The 15,836-nt window shown below is 44.7% G+C and overlaps 1 protein-coding gene across 3 annotated transcripts in view; it reads right to left on the bottom strand.

Moving 5' to 3' along the window:
* Positions 1-1,069: 1,069 nt before the first annotated feature.
* Fbln5 (fibulin 5) overlaps positions 1,070-15,836 on the bottom strand; it is a 71,802-nt gene continuing 57,035 nt past the window's right edge. For 2 of the 3 annotated variants that reach the window (XM_004837059.4, XM_004837058.4), the window contains exons 8-11: positions 15,297-15,419; positions 14,096-14,222; positions 9,090-9,285; positions 1,070-2,050 (exon numbers count right to left, since the gene is read on the bottom strand). In XM_004837059.4, the coding sequence (XP_004837116.1) occupies positions 1,889-2,050; positions 9,090-9,285; positions 14,096-14,222; positions 15,297-15,419 (608 nt within the window). In that variant the 3' untranslated portion in view covers positions 1,070-1,888. Of the gene's footprint in view, positions 2,051-9,089; positions 9,288-14,095; positions 14,223-15,296; positions 15,420-15,836 lie in introns of all 3 variants that reach the window. The other variant, XM_087195490.1, reaches the window with a different exon arrangement.

Here is a 15,836-nt window from a genome sequence, read left to right on the forward strand (position 1 = left end):
AGGAACTTGCAGTTTTTCTCCATGCTTCAGAACTGGAGCCTTCTGCACCATTTGTGTCAGTGATATTATTGGCATCACTTATGCCTGGCTGAGGGCACAACATTGGGTCTGGTTTGCAAGTGTTGAGTTTTAGTTAAAGAAGACAATCAACCAGAGTTTGATGTGTGGTGTAGGGGTGAGAAATGCTCTCTGGCTAAGGAAGGCCGGCCTGAAGAGCTTGAATGATTTAGGATCCATCTATCTCCCTGGGGTCTAGAGCACAGCCACGGCACCATGGAGGTCTTTAATAAATAACATCACCAACAGCTGGGACAGGAGCATCCACAGATGGAGCCAGTAGAGTCAGCCTCAGCTCTAGAGGAGCACATTTTCTCCTTCAGAAACCTCCATTCCTGGGAAGAGTCATGAAGGCAGCTGCCCAGACCCGTTCTCCAGCCTGCGCCTGTGCTGTCGATGCATGTTGTCCCTGCCAGGGGTCCTAAGAGTCGAAGGAAATCCAGACTCTGATCAGGAAAAGGAATGATGAACTGCAAAGTCATCAAGGGCACAGTGGCCAGGGCTTGGGTCACCTTTATCTACTTCTCAAGGAGTCCTAACAATGCATTCTCAACTCGAGCTTTTGATTAGTTTTCAGAAATTCTGATCTCCAGGCCCTAACAAAGACCATTGTCATTGGAGTCTCCAAGGGGTGAATCCTAGAGAATCAGCATTTTCTTCAAAGTTTTACCAGTTATCCTTCTTTGCAGTCAGGTTTGAGGGCCACTGGTCTACAGTGACTTTAATACATTCTTGTCCTGGGAAAGTACTCAAAAAAAGTCCACATAACAGAGAAATGGTTAGTGCTGTTCTAATTGCATAAAATAGGACTTGAGGTTGATGCTTCCCCCTACTGTCTCCACCACCCCCATTTTACCGACCCCCACCTTCTATCCATTTGTTCCAGTCATGGAGAATGAACCAGCTCTCTGGAGAATTTTCCAGGCCAATGCACAATAAATGGTTTAAACAGAACTAACCCCAACCTAAAGTGCTGAATCATCTATGGTGTCAAAATGAACCAAACAAAAGATCTCTTCAAATATTTAATCAGTTTGGAGACTTCTGCCTTCCAATCAGTTGGGTAAAAATTCTCAAGAAAGCATGATTAAGGGGTCCTCAAAAACAAAACAAAACACAACATTGGGCTAAAATAGAGAGGAGGCTGGGTTTGAGAAGACAGACCATAACATGTGTCTGAAGGCCTGTTGAAGGAATTCTACCACTTACTTAAAAAAATACTCAAAATGAGCAAGAAATGATTAAACAGTTATACGAATTTAAGGACAAGTAAAACTTTTATGGCTGAAAATACCAGATGTGGCTTTGAAATAGATTCTTTAAAAACCCTTAGATCCTGCTGTGGTTTGTTTCCATAGCCTTCTCAGTACACGCAAGAAACAAACTAGCTATACCCAGCGTCCCCAACAAGCTCTTGAGACCTTTGCAAAGCAGCAACACAGAGAGAGACAGGGGCAGGAGTGCTAGAGGTGAGAGCAAGCTGCTCACAGTCTTTGAACATAGACTCATACCCCAGCAAAGTGAATCTATTTTCTTTGAAAAAGATGGAAATAAACTGAAGGCCTTGAAGAATCACCAATGACCTCACAAGGAGGCCAATGATGATAACTGCATTTTTGATAACTGCATCCTAGGAACTGAGGGCAGGTGTCCTTCAGAGCGACAGGTCTGCATAGTACAGCATGAGTCAGGACACCTGGTGCTGACTCCTTAGGAAAACGTTCAGCAGGAAAGGCACGACCTCTGCCTCGCTGTCATTCTTTCTCTTGTTTCCTCTCTTGTCCTGTCCCTTCGCGCTTGTGAGAGGCAGTGTCCAAGGCCAGCTTGAGGCTCAGAATGGGTACTGTGACACATATATCCGCAGTCGGATCACAGAGCTGCCTCTAAAGTTGATGACTGTGTTGACAGTGATCATCTCCAAGTCTAGCTGGATGTCCCGTGGCCCTTTGATGGGACGAGTCATCACCAGGGTGGCACTGATGGGGCCTGTTTGCTGTGGACAGAACCAGGGAACACTAGTTAGGGAAGGTGTGATGTAAGAAAAAGGCCTGGCTGGTGGCTCTGCACCTGAACCAGAATATTCTCCCTCACTCACTTCAGTCACCGTGGCATCCTCTTAGTGCCTCCATGGTGTTGTCCTCTTCCCCTGGCTTTGCCCACTCCCCAATTGGCTCTTTCCTAATTCTTTCCTAAGGGGACCTTCCCTGATTCCTTAGTTTTTGTTGGGCCTTTTTATAGGACAGAAAGCATTTATTACTGTAAATAACTATGTATGATAACTCTTTGGTCTGTGTCTGAGGTCTGAGTTCCTTCTGGATAAGGAGAATCCTTTTACAGTACAGTGTCTTGAACACAGTAGGTGTTCAGAAAATACAGTCAGCCCTCCATACTTATGGGTTCTGTATCTTTGGGTTCAACCAATCATGAATCAGAAATCTTCATGGGGGGAAAAACTACATCTGTACTGACAATGTGAGACTTTTCTTGTGACATCGTTACCTAAACAATAGAGTATAGCAATTACTTACATGGAATTTATGTAGTATTATATATTATAAGTGATCCAGAGATGACTTAAAGTATACAGGAGGATGCACATAGGTTTTATGCAAATACTATGGGATTTTAATAAGGGAATGGAATAGCAGCATATTTTGGTATCCCTGGGGATCCTGGAACCAATCCCTTGCAGATACCAAGAGGCAACTGTAAATCTTGAATGAATAAACAAATTTTTGATTAAACTTACTGCCTGAGATGAGGTCATGTCACCTCTCTGGGCCTCATCTCTAAAATGAGGTTTTGGACCAGATCGGTCTTCCAAACAAATACCATCAAAAGCACCTGGTGTATTTTTTTAAAAACTAACAATTTCAGGGGCCCATTCCAAGATCTGTGCAATTCATTACACTTTTAGATAATTCTTGGGAAAAGTGAAATTTATTAGAAGCCCATGTCTCAAAACACTGTAGTCAGCACCCGGGTCACCTTTCCATGACCTTATCACTGAGATCCTAATAATTTCATGTGAGCTTTTCTCCTCCATAGAATTTTTTTCTAGCACTTTCAAGGAGGTAGGGAGAGAGGAATGACATCAGTTGAGCACCCAGTATGTGTGAGACACTCCTCCAGCCACTTTTATTTATATCTACTTATTTCATCCTTATAAAAACCCTAAAAGACCTCACTACTCAAAATGTGGTCCCTGGACCAGCATCATTATTACTGAGTAGCTTGTTAGAAATGCAGAATCTTGGGCCTCCTCTACTGAGCCAGAATCTATAGCTTAGCAGGTGATCTGTGTGCACGATAGCAATTAAAAAGTGCTGATCTAAAAGCACAGGACCACACCAGGAGACTCCAGATGCTCTTGTCTAAGGGCTGCCCCAAAAGTATATCTCATTATTTCTCCATTTTAGAAATAATAAAACTGAGGTCCAGCAATGTTAACTAATTTCTTAGGGTCACCCAGCTAGTCAGGGGCAGAGCTGAGAAGCTTTCACGCAGAGTTTTCTGTCTGACTCCAAGCCCTAGCCCACTTTTACTACACAACAAATATCAGAAGAGACCGTGCATTGTTCTTCTTTATCCATAGTACGGTCCTAAATGAGAGATACTCTGGGTTGGTGCAATGAGAGATATAGAGCATCTGTGGGGGAAATAATGTGGGGGAAACAGGGATGGGCTGGACAATCACTTCCCAGAAGCTGAAGAACACAGCCCTGTGCCCAGAAAATGAAAGCAATAATCTCCATGAAATCAGGGAACTTGGCTTGTGTAAAGCCACACCAGGCATTTATTCTGTCTCCTTAAAGGGAGGCCTCTCTATAAAGTTCTGAACATCTCTCAAGGGTTACTACAGGTAAGACAAGGGCAGGGATGGCCAACAGGTGCAGGCCAGGTGCTGGGATCTCCACTGTCTGTTGGGCTATCAGCAGCCTTACAGCCACAATTTCCTCTTGGCATTGGCTTTGTGTGTTCCCGTCAGCATCCACGTAATTGGCACTTACTCACAAAGAGGATCTTTTGGACTTCCTTGTCAATCCTTTCAAAACCTCAGAGCCCTGGGCCAGGACTGCAGAGGGTACAGCCACAGAGGGAGATGCCAATGGCTTTGACATATAAACATCTCACCAGCTCTTACTGTTTGTATAAACACAGGCTTAGGGTTCAGGACCTTGAGCCATGGGCAGCCCTCTGGAGGGTCATTTACAGAGCCAACCATCAGGAAGAAGGTGGTAGAACAAGTAGAAACTTCCAAATTGTTCTTCTGGGATTTCCTGATAAATGTGTCCAGACTAGACTTCCATTTAGAGGTCACTGAGTCCAATCTCTGCTTGGCTCACAGCTGCAGCATCCTGAGAAAGACTTGCTCACAAGTACCTGGGAGGGCTCAAGAGCCTCCCAGAATAGCTGAGGACAGCCACTTCTCACTCCACTTTCAGCTTTTAGGGCAGAGCCTGGACATAAGTGAAATACCCTCCAAGAGCCCCTGGTCCTCAGTGGTCAGTAGTTCAAAATGATGACAATGATATGCTGCCAGGCATTCAGCTACCTTTCATACATTTCTTATTTAATCCTCATAACCCTATGCTGTAAGTATGTTAAGGATACTACACAAGGTCACAACACTAGTGAATGGCACTAGAGTATCTGACTCCAAAAGTCAGGCTTCTAATCACTGTGTTCTACGGTAAGGTCTCGATACCACTCCAATTCCTTAAATTCCCTATCATCCCACAGCCCTTACCTGACTCTAGAATCACCACTCCATGTTGTGTTTGCTAGCCTATCCCCACCCCACCCACTATAGCGTGTGTGTGGGTTCCTCAAGGGCAGAAGCCACAACCTGTTTCCCAATTCTCAGCACCTGACTCATATATCCATGGACAGTGGTATCATATAAATGATGGTGATAGAAGGATGCACATGAATGAATGAATCAATGCTGATGGAGTTGGCTGAAACAGGAGAAAGCTGCAAAGAGCCCACCAGATCTTTGGCTCTGCTACCGCATGCATTCAGGTTTGCTCTGAGTCAACTTGTGTGATGGCATTGTCCAAGCAGGCTGGATGCAGCAAGTCAGCTTCCCTTCGCCCTGCCACCTGATCCATGCATGTCACAGAGGAAACACTCTTTGGCACAGTCTGAACCCTGTGATCACCCTCCTCCTTCTGGCCCCAACTGTGCTCCCGAGTCTTTCACCTGGTGAAAGTTAATCCCTAGTCCTCTGTCCAGAGCTCAGCGTAAGACAGACTGCCAACAGGGCTGTGAAAGGATATGCATGTGGACATGTATGTATGTATGTATGTGGTGTATGTACATGTATGTGCCGATGAATGCATGTTTGCAGTGCTTGTGTGTGTGTGTGTGAGTGTGTGTGCATATGCAAGTGGATGTGTGTGGCTTGCCTGCTGAGTGAAATTCTCCTTCCAAATGCTTGTAACTAAATCAGTGAATCTCATGGTGGGAGAGTCTGAACAGCCATCCAGCCCAGTCTGTCACATGATGCTCCAGTCTCCTGGGTAGCATAGACATAGCAGCAGCAGCAGCAGTGGCAAAAACAGTATCTATACAATATTAATATTGAATTGTTACTGAGTGTTAAAGTAGACTTCTTGGCATCTAAACTTCTGCTCAGACTCCAAAGCTAGAAAAATAGGTAAAACATCCCACATTCTAAAGAGCAATGTAAAGGCCTTGTGTATGGGTGCAATGACATACCTGCACTATCAAAAGTCTGTATGGACACAGAAAGAGGGGCAAAAGGCTTAAGGTGTCAGGTGGCCAACCAGTGACCCTATTACTCACATCAGGGACTGACAGTGTGACGTCCTCAGGAAAATTTCCAAAAACCTTTCAAGGCTGTTTTGTGGACGGAAGAGCATTTGGGTGTCTTCCTCAGAGAGGACATCAACACCTGGCTACCAGGGCAACGATCTAGTAAGACCCTTGTCCTCCCAACCTTTCCCTTTCCATCATCTGCACTCCCACCATCCTGGAGAAGCTAGAATCAGCTCTGTCCTTGCTGCAAGGGGAAGAGGAAGCCTGTACAGAGGCCAACCACACGCATGCCTACTCTGATACAAGGGCAGGGAGAAATGTCACACTGAATGGGAAACTGAGAGGTTGAAGTTCCACTTAAACCAGCAGGGACTTTTGATGAGAAAGAATGAGATAACTCCACAGTAAATGAATATGCCTTCATGCTAGAGAAGCAACCTGAGATGTCACTTCAGTGTGTGCCAGCAGTGAGAGAAAGGGGAAGTCCTTGACCATTTCACCACTGCCAAACCCCAGCTGTTTGACAAAAAGTCATTCTGTGTTTCAGGCACTGCGCTGAGTAGCTGGTCTCATCTAATCCCAAGGTAAATACGGGTATGGTCTCTTCTGAACAGACAGGAAATTGAGGCCCAGGGAGGCTAGGTAACCATGGTTGGGGTAAACTGAAGAACACAGAGAGACACAAGTCAGCCTGGCCCCACGGCTCACATTAAACACCTGTGAGTGGCCTGCTGGGAGGGCCCTGCAGCTTTGGACATCCTGGACATGAGGAAGACCAGGCTTATCTGGTCAGTTTCTCTGTCTTCCTGCTCCCATGCCCAGTGGCTTTCCAGAGCCCCACCCCAAGTCTTTTTTTCTCTTTTCAGATGTAGCCTGGGAACTTTTAGGCCAAGAGCCACCTTCTCACCCTTAAGTTTAACCATTTTCATGGCAGGCCTATGACCTTATGTCCTTACATGTTTTTTGAATAAATACTAAAGCATTAAAGTCCTTCAAGAGCAGAGCACAGGAGGAAGTTTTTAGGAAGGGAATTGCCCTCCTGTCAACTCCAGCTACAGGACAATCTCATTTTCCCACCATCACTAGGCACCTCTCTCAAGTCAGCCACCACAGGAACCATTAGGGTCCAGGGGGATTTTAATGGGTGGTGTCCAGGTGAGTGACATGTTGCCTAGACAACTCCCCTCTGCAGACCTCCTGCCCTGCTCAGAGTTGAGGAACCCTCAGGCAGGAGATAGCCATGGTGATGTTTTAAAACCCTAACGGAATTGTCTTTTTATCCTATGACTGGCACCCACTGGGTCTGTTCAGATGGAAGAGGCCAGATGCAAGAAAGCCTCTTGGGCTGACCTTAAGCGGGCACCCAGCGCACAGAGGCTTTGCAGGTGTGGGTTTCTGCAGGATAGTCAGTGCTAATGAGGTGGGGGAATGGATGAATGGACACATGGCTTGGCCTTTTTCATCTTCTAGAAGCTCCTCTACCCCTCACTCATTCCAACTTCCCCCAAAGTCAATGAACCTGAACCTAGTATTCTAATCTACAGAGCCAGGTCTACACCAACTCCATCATGTGATCACACTTGATGACCTGGTTGTTTTAGCTTCTTACCAAAAATACATTAGTGAGGATACACTGTTCATGGGGGCTTTTCTAAAAATGTTCTCTTTGCTACTTCTGAGACTTCCAGCCCCAGAGGAAGAAATTGAAAGATTCTGCTATGGGATGGAGAGAGGGGGACTAGAGTTCAGATGTGTTCTTTCATAGGCCATTGGCTCAGTCCCTGGTGCAAGTGGGTAATTTCCATGGGCCTACCCTTCCGAGTGTAGCTTTCAATAGTGACCCTGGAGGATCATATGCAGTATCTGCTACAAGTAAAGGCTCATGCCCCCTTCAAAGATATCCAGGCCCTAATTCTTAGAACATGTAAATGCTATCTTAAAAGGAAAAAATGACCTTATATATATGATCAAGGATCTGGATACAGGGAGAGTCTGGATGGCCCTAAGTCTAATCACAAGTGTCCTTAGAAGAAGGTGGTATATGAAGATTTGACACACAGAAGAGGAGGAGACAATGTGACCACAGAGGCACCGATTGGAGTCATGAAGCCAGTCAGGAAATGCTGGTAGCCATCAGAAGCCAGAGCGGGTAAGAAAAGAATTCTTCCCTGCAGCCTCCGGAGGGAGAACAGCCCTGCCAACACCTTGATTTCAGCCCAGTGAAACTAACATTAGACATTTGGCTCCAAAACTACAGAGAGGAAATTGTTGTTTTAAGCCACTAAGTTTGTGGTGATTTATTACAGCAGCCGCAGGAAACAAATATACTGGGCCTCTCTCAACATCTTCTGAAACAGGTCCCTTGGAGAGGGAGCTCTGGAACCTGATTTTTGGAAAATGTCCAAATTCACTGGAAGGTAACAAACATTGCTCTCAGCCACTGGTCTCTAAAGAGGCCTGATGGCTCCAGGGATTATGGGCAAGGAAAATCACAATATACATGGCATGGCATTACATGCATGCAATTTATTTTAAAAAGACACATTTTAGGCTATGTGCTCTGAAACTTTTTTTTCCTCCCATTGGTATGGATAAGTCAGTGCTGCCCAATCAAACTTTCTCTGGGTGTAAGACAGAGAAAGCTATCTAAAATGGTAGCTGAGCTGTCTGATATGGTAGCCACACTTGACTATGGAGCATTTATAAATGTGGCCAGCTCCATGGAAGAGGTAAATGTTTAATTTTATTTAAATTTCATTTAAAGAGTCATATGGCTACTGTAGTGGACAATGCAGTAGTCTGCTTCTGTAAGCCACACTTGCCACTTGCTGGCATAAAAGTACCATGAGGGCAAGGATTTAGGGACATTTTCTTCATTGCTAGATCCTTAGTTTCTAGAAATGCATAGTAGGTACTTAATAATTACTATTTGTTAAATGGGTGAATGGATAAATGGAGATGTGACTGCCTCTCCTGCAGAGATTTAGGAGGAAAAAAAGTCTAAAATTTCATCTTGGCCTAACTTCTCGTTTCAGAGATGAGGATTCTGGGGCTTGTGAAGGAAAACATCTTCACAAGGCCACTCAGAATGTGATGGAAACCAGGACCTTGGGCTCCTTACTCCCACCGACTCTTCTCTCTTCACACCTGTCCCTCCTAGCTGCATTCTTACCTCTTCTGGCAATGAGTACTCCTAGGGTAGATAACACAAGGTCGTTGTTAAAAATGGCAACACCACTCTTTCTTACCCGCATATAGAATTCTCGACCCTCATTCCCAGATTTGATCTGGAAAATGTAATAGGCCCCAGGGTAGCGTGTGGTTGCTTGCATCTGGAAGATGTCAGAGGGAACAGAGCGGCCTGACACCACATCCATGTCCCGGAACAAGATGGTGAAGGGCTGTTCTCTGCAACCAGGATTTTCAGCAGGACACATACAGCGACTGGAGGGAAGATAAATCATGTAACAACTCAGTCAACCCCTTCCAGGTGCTGGTTGGGCTTACTTGCTCTCTCCAGACATTAAAAATGAGGCCACCCCATTTTTATCCCCAAATGGCATAAATGGAAAACATCTCCATACTAGGGTATGGACTAAAAACTCTCCAGCATGTAGATAAGCTCTGTTCACTAGAGAACAGACTTTCTAGTCATTGGATATTGTGCCTACGAGAGGATACAAATTGGATCTCTGTTTCTTGGAACACTGGAACATTTTCCAGTGCACTTTACACTTGTCATATATTTAGGCAGCAAAATGTGCCAATGGTCACGTAGCTCTTTGCTTCTCGGCCAAAGATACTCATTAAGAAATTTTAAAAGTGAAAATTACATTAGATTGATGGGTTTCAAGAATCCCTTCATACACTCTATTGCACTTAGCCCAATTTGTATGGAATATAATTGAATTTCTTTGTTCAATAAACAAGAGCCCAGAACTCACTATGTACAAGACATGACACTAGGTGATTTGGAAATTCAATGATAAATAAAATTATGACTTTAGTTTACTTTCTAGTAGGAGAAATAAATTAAAAACACAAAATTTTTTTTTTTTTTTTTTTTGGTACTGGGGATTGAACTCGGGACCTTGCATTTGCGAGGCAGGCGCCGGAACCCGTGAGCTAAATCCCCAGTCCAAACACAAATATATATATATTAAACTCTTTTATTGGTACATTGTAGGTATACAACACAATTACATTTCTCACTGGGAATTGTACCTTTACATAATGCACCTTGGTTCTTATTTTTTCCCCATTCCTAGCCCTCCCTTCACCCCCTCCACCCTTCCCTATTTACAAAGACTTTATTTCCATTTTTTCCATTTCTCATCATTTTTCCTTTCCCTTCTTTCCTTTCCCCTGCCCCTCCCACTACCCCTACCCCTTTGGACCTTTCCTTCCTATTTTGCATCATCGATTATTCATTCTAATCATTGGTACATTTTAGGTATACAATATAATGACATTCATCATTGGAAATGTGCACCTTTACATAGTCTCTCTTGGTTCTTATTTTTCACCCTTGCCCAGCCCTCCCTTCAACCCCTCCAGTCCTCCCTATCTACAAAGATTTTGTTCCTATTTTTCCATTTTCTCATATTAATCCCATTCCCTTCTATCCTTTCCCCTAGCCCTCCCACTTCCTTCCCCTTTGCCCCTTTTCTTCCTATTTCACATTGCCTATTATACATTTAGTCCTTATTTACACTTTCAGTTTCTCACACCAGAGAAACTATTCGGTATTTATTCATGTGCGTCCTATTTATTTCACTTAAGAGTATGGCCTCAATGTGCATCCACTTAGCTATAAATGTCTCTAATTTCTCATTCTTTATGGCTGAGTAGTACTCCATTTTATTAAAAAACCACATTTTCTTTATCCAGTCTCCAGTTGATGGGCATTTGGGCTGTTTCCAAGTTTTAGCTATTTACAAACTGTGCTGCTATGACCATGGGTGCACATATATCACAGTGGTATGATTCTTTTAATTCTTTGGGGAAGATCCCCAGCAGCAAACACAAATATTTTTAATATAAAACAGCTCACTTGAAACACTAGCAATAGTATGTCCTAATATAAAATCTTTGACTTTTATTACCAGGCACCTGTGACTCATCCCTTGGTCCCCTCTCCTCCATCTCTCATCTTTCTTGTGAGGCTCCCTCTAGGAATCAGAGTTCACAAGAAAGATATTTGCTGATGTGTATCTTGGTGGCCAACAATGGAGTCAGCATCGTCATTTTTCTGTTATTCTCCCATAATTTCTTTTTCTTTTTCTTTTTTTTTTGGTACTGGGGATCGAACTCGGGTTCCTGTGCTTGCAAGGCAGGTGGCGAAACCCCTGAGCTAAATCCCCAGCCCCTCCCATAATTTCTGATATGGCCACAAAACCTGGCAACTCTACTTCCAAAATAGATTCCAAATTCAATTTCTTCTCACCACCTCCATTATCACTGTCATGATCATGGAGGCCATCATCCTCTCTCACCTGGACCTCAGCGAAGGCCTCCTAACACATCAGAGTACACTTTGTATAACACAAATCAGATTAGGTCTCTCCCCTGCCTAAGACTCTTCAGTGCAATTTAAATAAAAACTAAACACCCACATTAGCCTTTATGCCCCATGGAGTCAGGCTCTGTCCTTGTTTCTAGCCTCCTCTCAGGCCACTGCCTACTGCATGCACTAGCCTGCAGTGACTCAGGCATCTTCCATTCCCTGTAGGCCTAAAGGTCACCTTTGCCTTATATCTTTTGCACATACCATTGCCTTTTCTCTTTAACTGTACCTTTAGTTAATGTGGGGTAGGCTGGGAAAGTCACTTCCTCAGGGCAACCTCTGGACTCCTGGGTCTTGACAAGGTCCAATCTACTCTTTTTCTTTCTTTTTTAAAAATTTCCAATCTTTCTGTTGATAGCATCTGCCTCAATCTACTTATAGGACAATTTAAGTCTCCTTCAAGAGACTTTAACTACCTACCAGCAAAATCCATAGCACTTCACACAGGATAGGAGCCCTACCAAGAGTTAATAAGCAAATGAATACAAGGAATTTCTAAAGTATTCTTTTTTTTTTTTTTTAAAGGCTGCAACAAAAAGGCCAAGTCAAAATATTTCTGGTGCCAAAAGGGCCACATTAAAATGTCAAATGTCACATAGAAAATAATTGCTTCCTAAAAGAAATTTGGAGGAGGGAGTGATAGCTCCCAGCTGAAGAAGATCACAAGCAGCTGGGAGCAGGGCTTCTGAGCCGAGCTCTGGAAGGTGGGGAGGAGATGGAAACAATGCCTTCCATCTTGCAGGAAGTGTGTGTGCAAAAGCATCGAGGTGGCCTGCAGGGGTGTGGATAAAGGTGAGAGCAGGTGCTGTTCCAGATGGCAGGGGCACAGGATATCTAAGCAAGAATGGAGCTGGCAAGGGCAGCCATAAGACTGGCCTGGGGCCTGGAGGGAGAGAGTCACCGAGTGTCATGACTTCCCTGGTAACACCAGTTTGGGGCCACCAGTTAAATGGGACCAGTTCCTGGCCACACACAAACCCAGAGAGAACCAGGAACAGAAGCTAGCAGGAACAGCCCAGAGCCCTGCTCTGTCACAGAGGAGCAGAAATGGCAGACCCCTATTCTAATGGTTACTAAGAAACATAGCTCTGAGCAACAGATGAAGAGGTCTCTGAAAGACTCGCCTGTCCCTACTCTGTCCTTTCTTTGCCCATTTTTTTTTTATCATAGCAGGAACCACACTGGTAAGCCATGAATTCTTCTGGCAGATGCTGTGTTCCTAGAGGGCAGGATGGGTGTGCCTGATCCTTCCCTGCATCTGCAGTTTGAGGGCTTGGAGTTTTTCAGGGGTTAAGAACTGTGTGGCTGATGGGCCGGGGATTTAGCTCAGTGGTTTCATCGCCTGCTGTGCAAGTGCAAGGACCAGAGTTCGATCCCTGGTACCAAAAAAAAAAAAAAAAAAAAAAAGAACTGTGTGGCTGATGAGGGTTGAGGCAGAATATGTACAAACACATGTGCATGCACGTGTGTGTGTGTGTGTGTGTGAGGCTGAGGAAAAACTGAGATGGTCCTATAAGGCCTAAAAGAGAAAACACACTTGTAGGATACCAGGGCTGGAGAGCATGGTCCTGGTGCATTTGCATTATTGAAACTGTCTTTCTGTAATTCTCTCCTCAGCCCTAATATCTGCCATCTGTGATTTAGGAAAGTCAGAAACTTGATTAGGTCAGGTTAAATACTCTCAGCTACTGAGAACTTAATTTTCCATCAGCTCTCTACTCACAGAGCAGTCCCAGGAGACAGGAAGTCTTCATTTGTCTTGGGAGTGTGTGGAAAGGGCAGAGGCCATCTCAGTTGCCCATTCTTTTATTTTTTTGGGGGGGGGGGCTCTAATTTTTTGAGTTCTTTATACATTGTAGATATTAATCCTTTGTCTGAGGAATAAAAATGTGGCATTTATACACAATGGAGTTCTACTTCTTTTTTTTTGGTACCGGGGATCAAGCTCGGCGAGTTCTTCTTCTAAAGAAGGATAAACTTGGGTCATCTGTGGGAAAATGGATGCACTTGGAGAACATCACGTTAAGTGAATAAATCAGACATACAAATTTAAATGGTATATGGTTTCTTTTAGATGAGAAACCCACAATATAAAGAGCAAAATAAAAGATAGATAATAAGAGACAGGGAAAGAGATCTTTTGTAAAAGGGAAGGTGACGAAGAAATGGAGGGAGAGGGAAAGGAAAGGAGGAGGAAGAGAATGAAAAAAAGAATTAAGATGTGTTATGCACGTATACCAACTCTCCATGATGAATCTAATCATCATGGGCTGCAAAAATGTACTGATAAAAATAAAAAAGAAAGGCATAGTCTAGACCCCATCCCAGACTCACTGTACCCAAGCCTGCACTCTGACAATGTCCCCAGGGCAGGCCTCTGTGAATTATGTTTGAGAAGCCTAGCCCTGAAAGACCTTCAGTAGAAGGGAAAGGAGGTTTCTGAACCCTGTCTCTCTGCTTGGCTAGCTTTCTGCAGATTCTCCGGATAGTTCTGGCACGAGTTGGGACTTAGAGCAGTGTTGTGGGTATTGCACACACTCCTGCACCCAGATGAGCGTATACAGTAGGCACCAGGCCAGGTTTCCTGATTCCCTAGTCAGTACCCTCTCTTTTACAAGACACTGCCAGCCTCCTGAGCCAGCTTCCCCCTCCATGTTTCCATTTCCCAAGGGGAAAGCCATGACTTACTTATCTCCAATCTGCAGATAAGGCTCCTCACAACGGATAGGATCGATGCATTTGAAGCCCCCTTGCAAATTGTAGCAAGACTGCAGAGGGGTACATGTGTGGTTCCGGTGCTCACACTCGTTGATGTCTGAAATGCAGGGTGGATGAGAAGCTAAAGCAGGGCAGCACTTTCAGGCAATGGCCTGGTCCTAATGTACAGAGGTGAGGTCGAGATGGGAGCTACCTCGGTCTTACTATAGCACTGCTCTAGCCAACCTGGCAGCCACTGGCCCCAAGTGGCTACTTATTGGACACTTGGAATGTGGCTAGTCCAAACTGAGATATGCTTTAAGTAGGAAATATACACCAGATCTCTATGAATTAGTACAAAAAAAGTGCAAAACATCTCATCAGTAACCTTTATACTGAGTACATGTCAAAAATAAGATTTGGGATCTATTGCATTAAATAAAATACAATATTAAAAGTAGATTTACCTGTTTCTTCTTATGCTTTTAATGTGGTTTTATATTAAATATAAAACATAAATTGAGACAGATGACTCACATTTGTAGCTCACATGGTATTTCTATTGCCCAACACCACCATGGAGAATTCCTGCTTGGTTCTGGGATAAGGCAGGTTCAAGCAGGCTGATAGTGGGTCAGTTGCTCCGGCATGGACTCCCTGATAGGAAGTGTTGGGCTGAAAATGAAGCTAAGCAGCCAATCTGAAGAACTCAGTCCTTTCGTGGACTGGAGTCTAGATCCTTCAAGGGACCTAGCTGTCAGGCCTATAAGGTCTCCCCTGCATCCATTCTCTAGGAAGTCAGTAGAGGAAAGCTGAGTAAGCTGCCCTCCAGGCCACACAACTGGGCTGTGGTCCTTGAGCAGGGCTGGGTCACAAGGAGTCCAGGTTGGGTCTGGACCTGTTCTCAGAGGGGCCGCAGAGGTCTGCCTAGTGCCTAGCCCTTAGAGGGTGCCATCTGCATTGGCAGAGCTCATGACAGAAGTGTGAGTGGCCTATGTCCTGGCCAGAGGATGGGTCGTAGGCAGTGGGGAGGCACCAGCCCAGGCATCCTGCCCACAGCTGTCACACTGAAGCCACCAGCACCCAAACCTCACCCCCACCACCTTCCTGCAGCCACACAGGATTCCCCAACTGCAGATGTCCAAATGACCACTGGAGTCTGCCCAGGCCAGGCCCTTCGGGACAGTCTTACCCTGGCAGCTGCGGTTGTCATCCAGCAGGATGTATCCTGGTGGGCAGGAGCAGAAGTATGTGCCAGGCTGGTTCACACACTCATGCTGGCAGAGGAACTCGGAGAAGCTGCATTCATCCATATCTGGGGGTGACAAGTTACCTCTGCTGTTTATTATCACAGACTATTTGGGGATAGGAGCTTGTGCTCATTTATTCCAACACCCACACTGTCGTGATGCCACAAAGTTATCAGGTCACTTCTTGAACACATCTGATGATGGGAAGCTCACTACTTACTGAGAATGCCTATTTATATTTGGGCAGCTCTAATTGTTAGAAAATCCTTTCTACATGGAGCTGAAATTGAAATCCACCCCCATCAAGCTTCCAACATCCTCTGCCTCTGGATCACCCTACATCATTTGCTCCTTACTGACCCATTGTGCCCTATAGGTCCATCTACCCTCCATTTCTGACCTGTCCAAGGAGCTGAGGTTTGCTTGGCTACTGGGGTTTTCTGGGTATATAGCTCTTCTGTAAGAACCAAAAATCATTCACT

This window comes from Heterocephalus glaber, unplaced genomic scaffold (assembly GCF_053883595.1).
Source record: "Heterocephalus glaber isolate CG9 unplaced genomic scaffold, H.glaber_assembly_v1.0 deba00001608, whole genome shotgun sequence".
Taxonomy (NCBI): Eukaryota; Metazoa; Chordata; class Mammalia; order Rodentia; family Bathyergidae; genus Heterocephalus; species Heterocephalus glaber.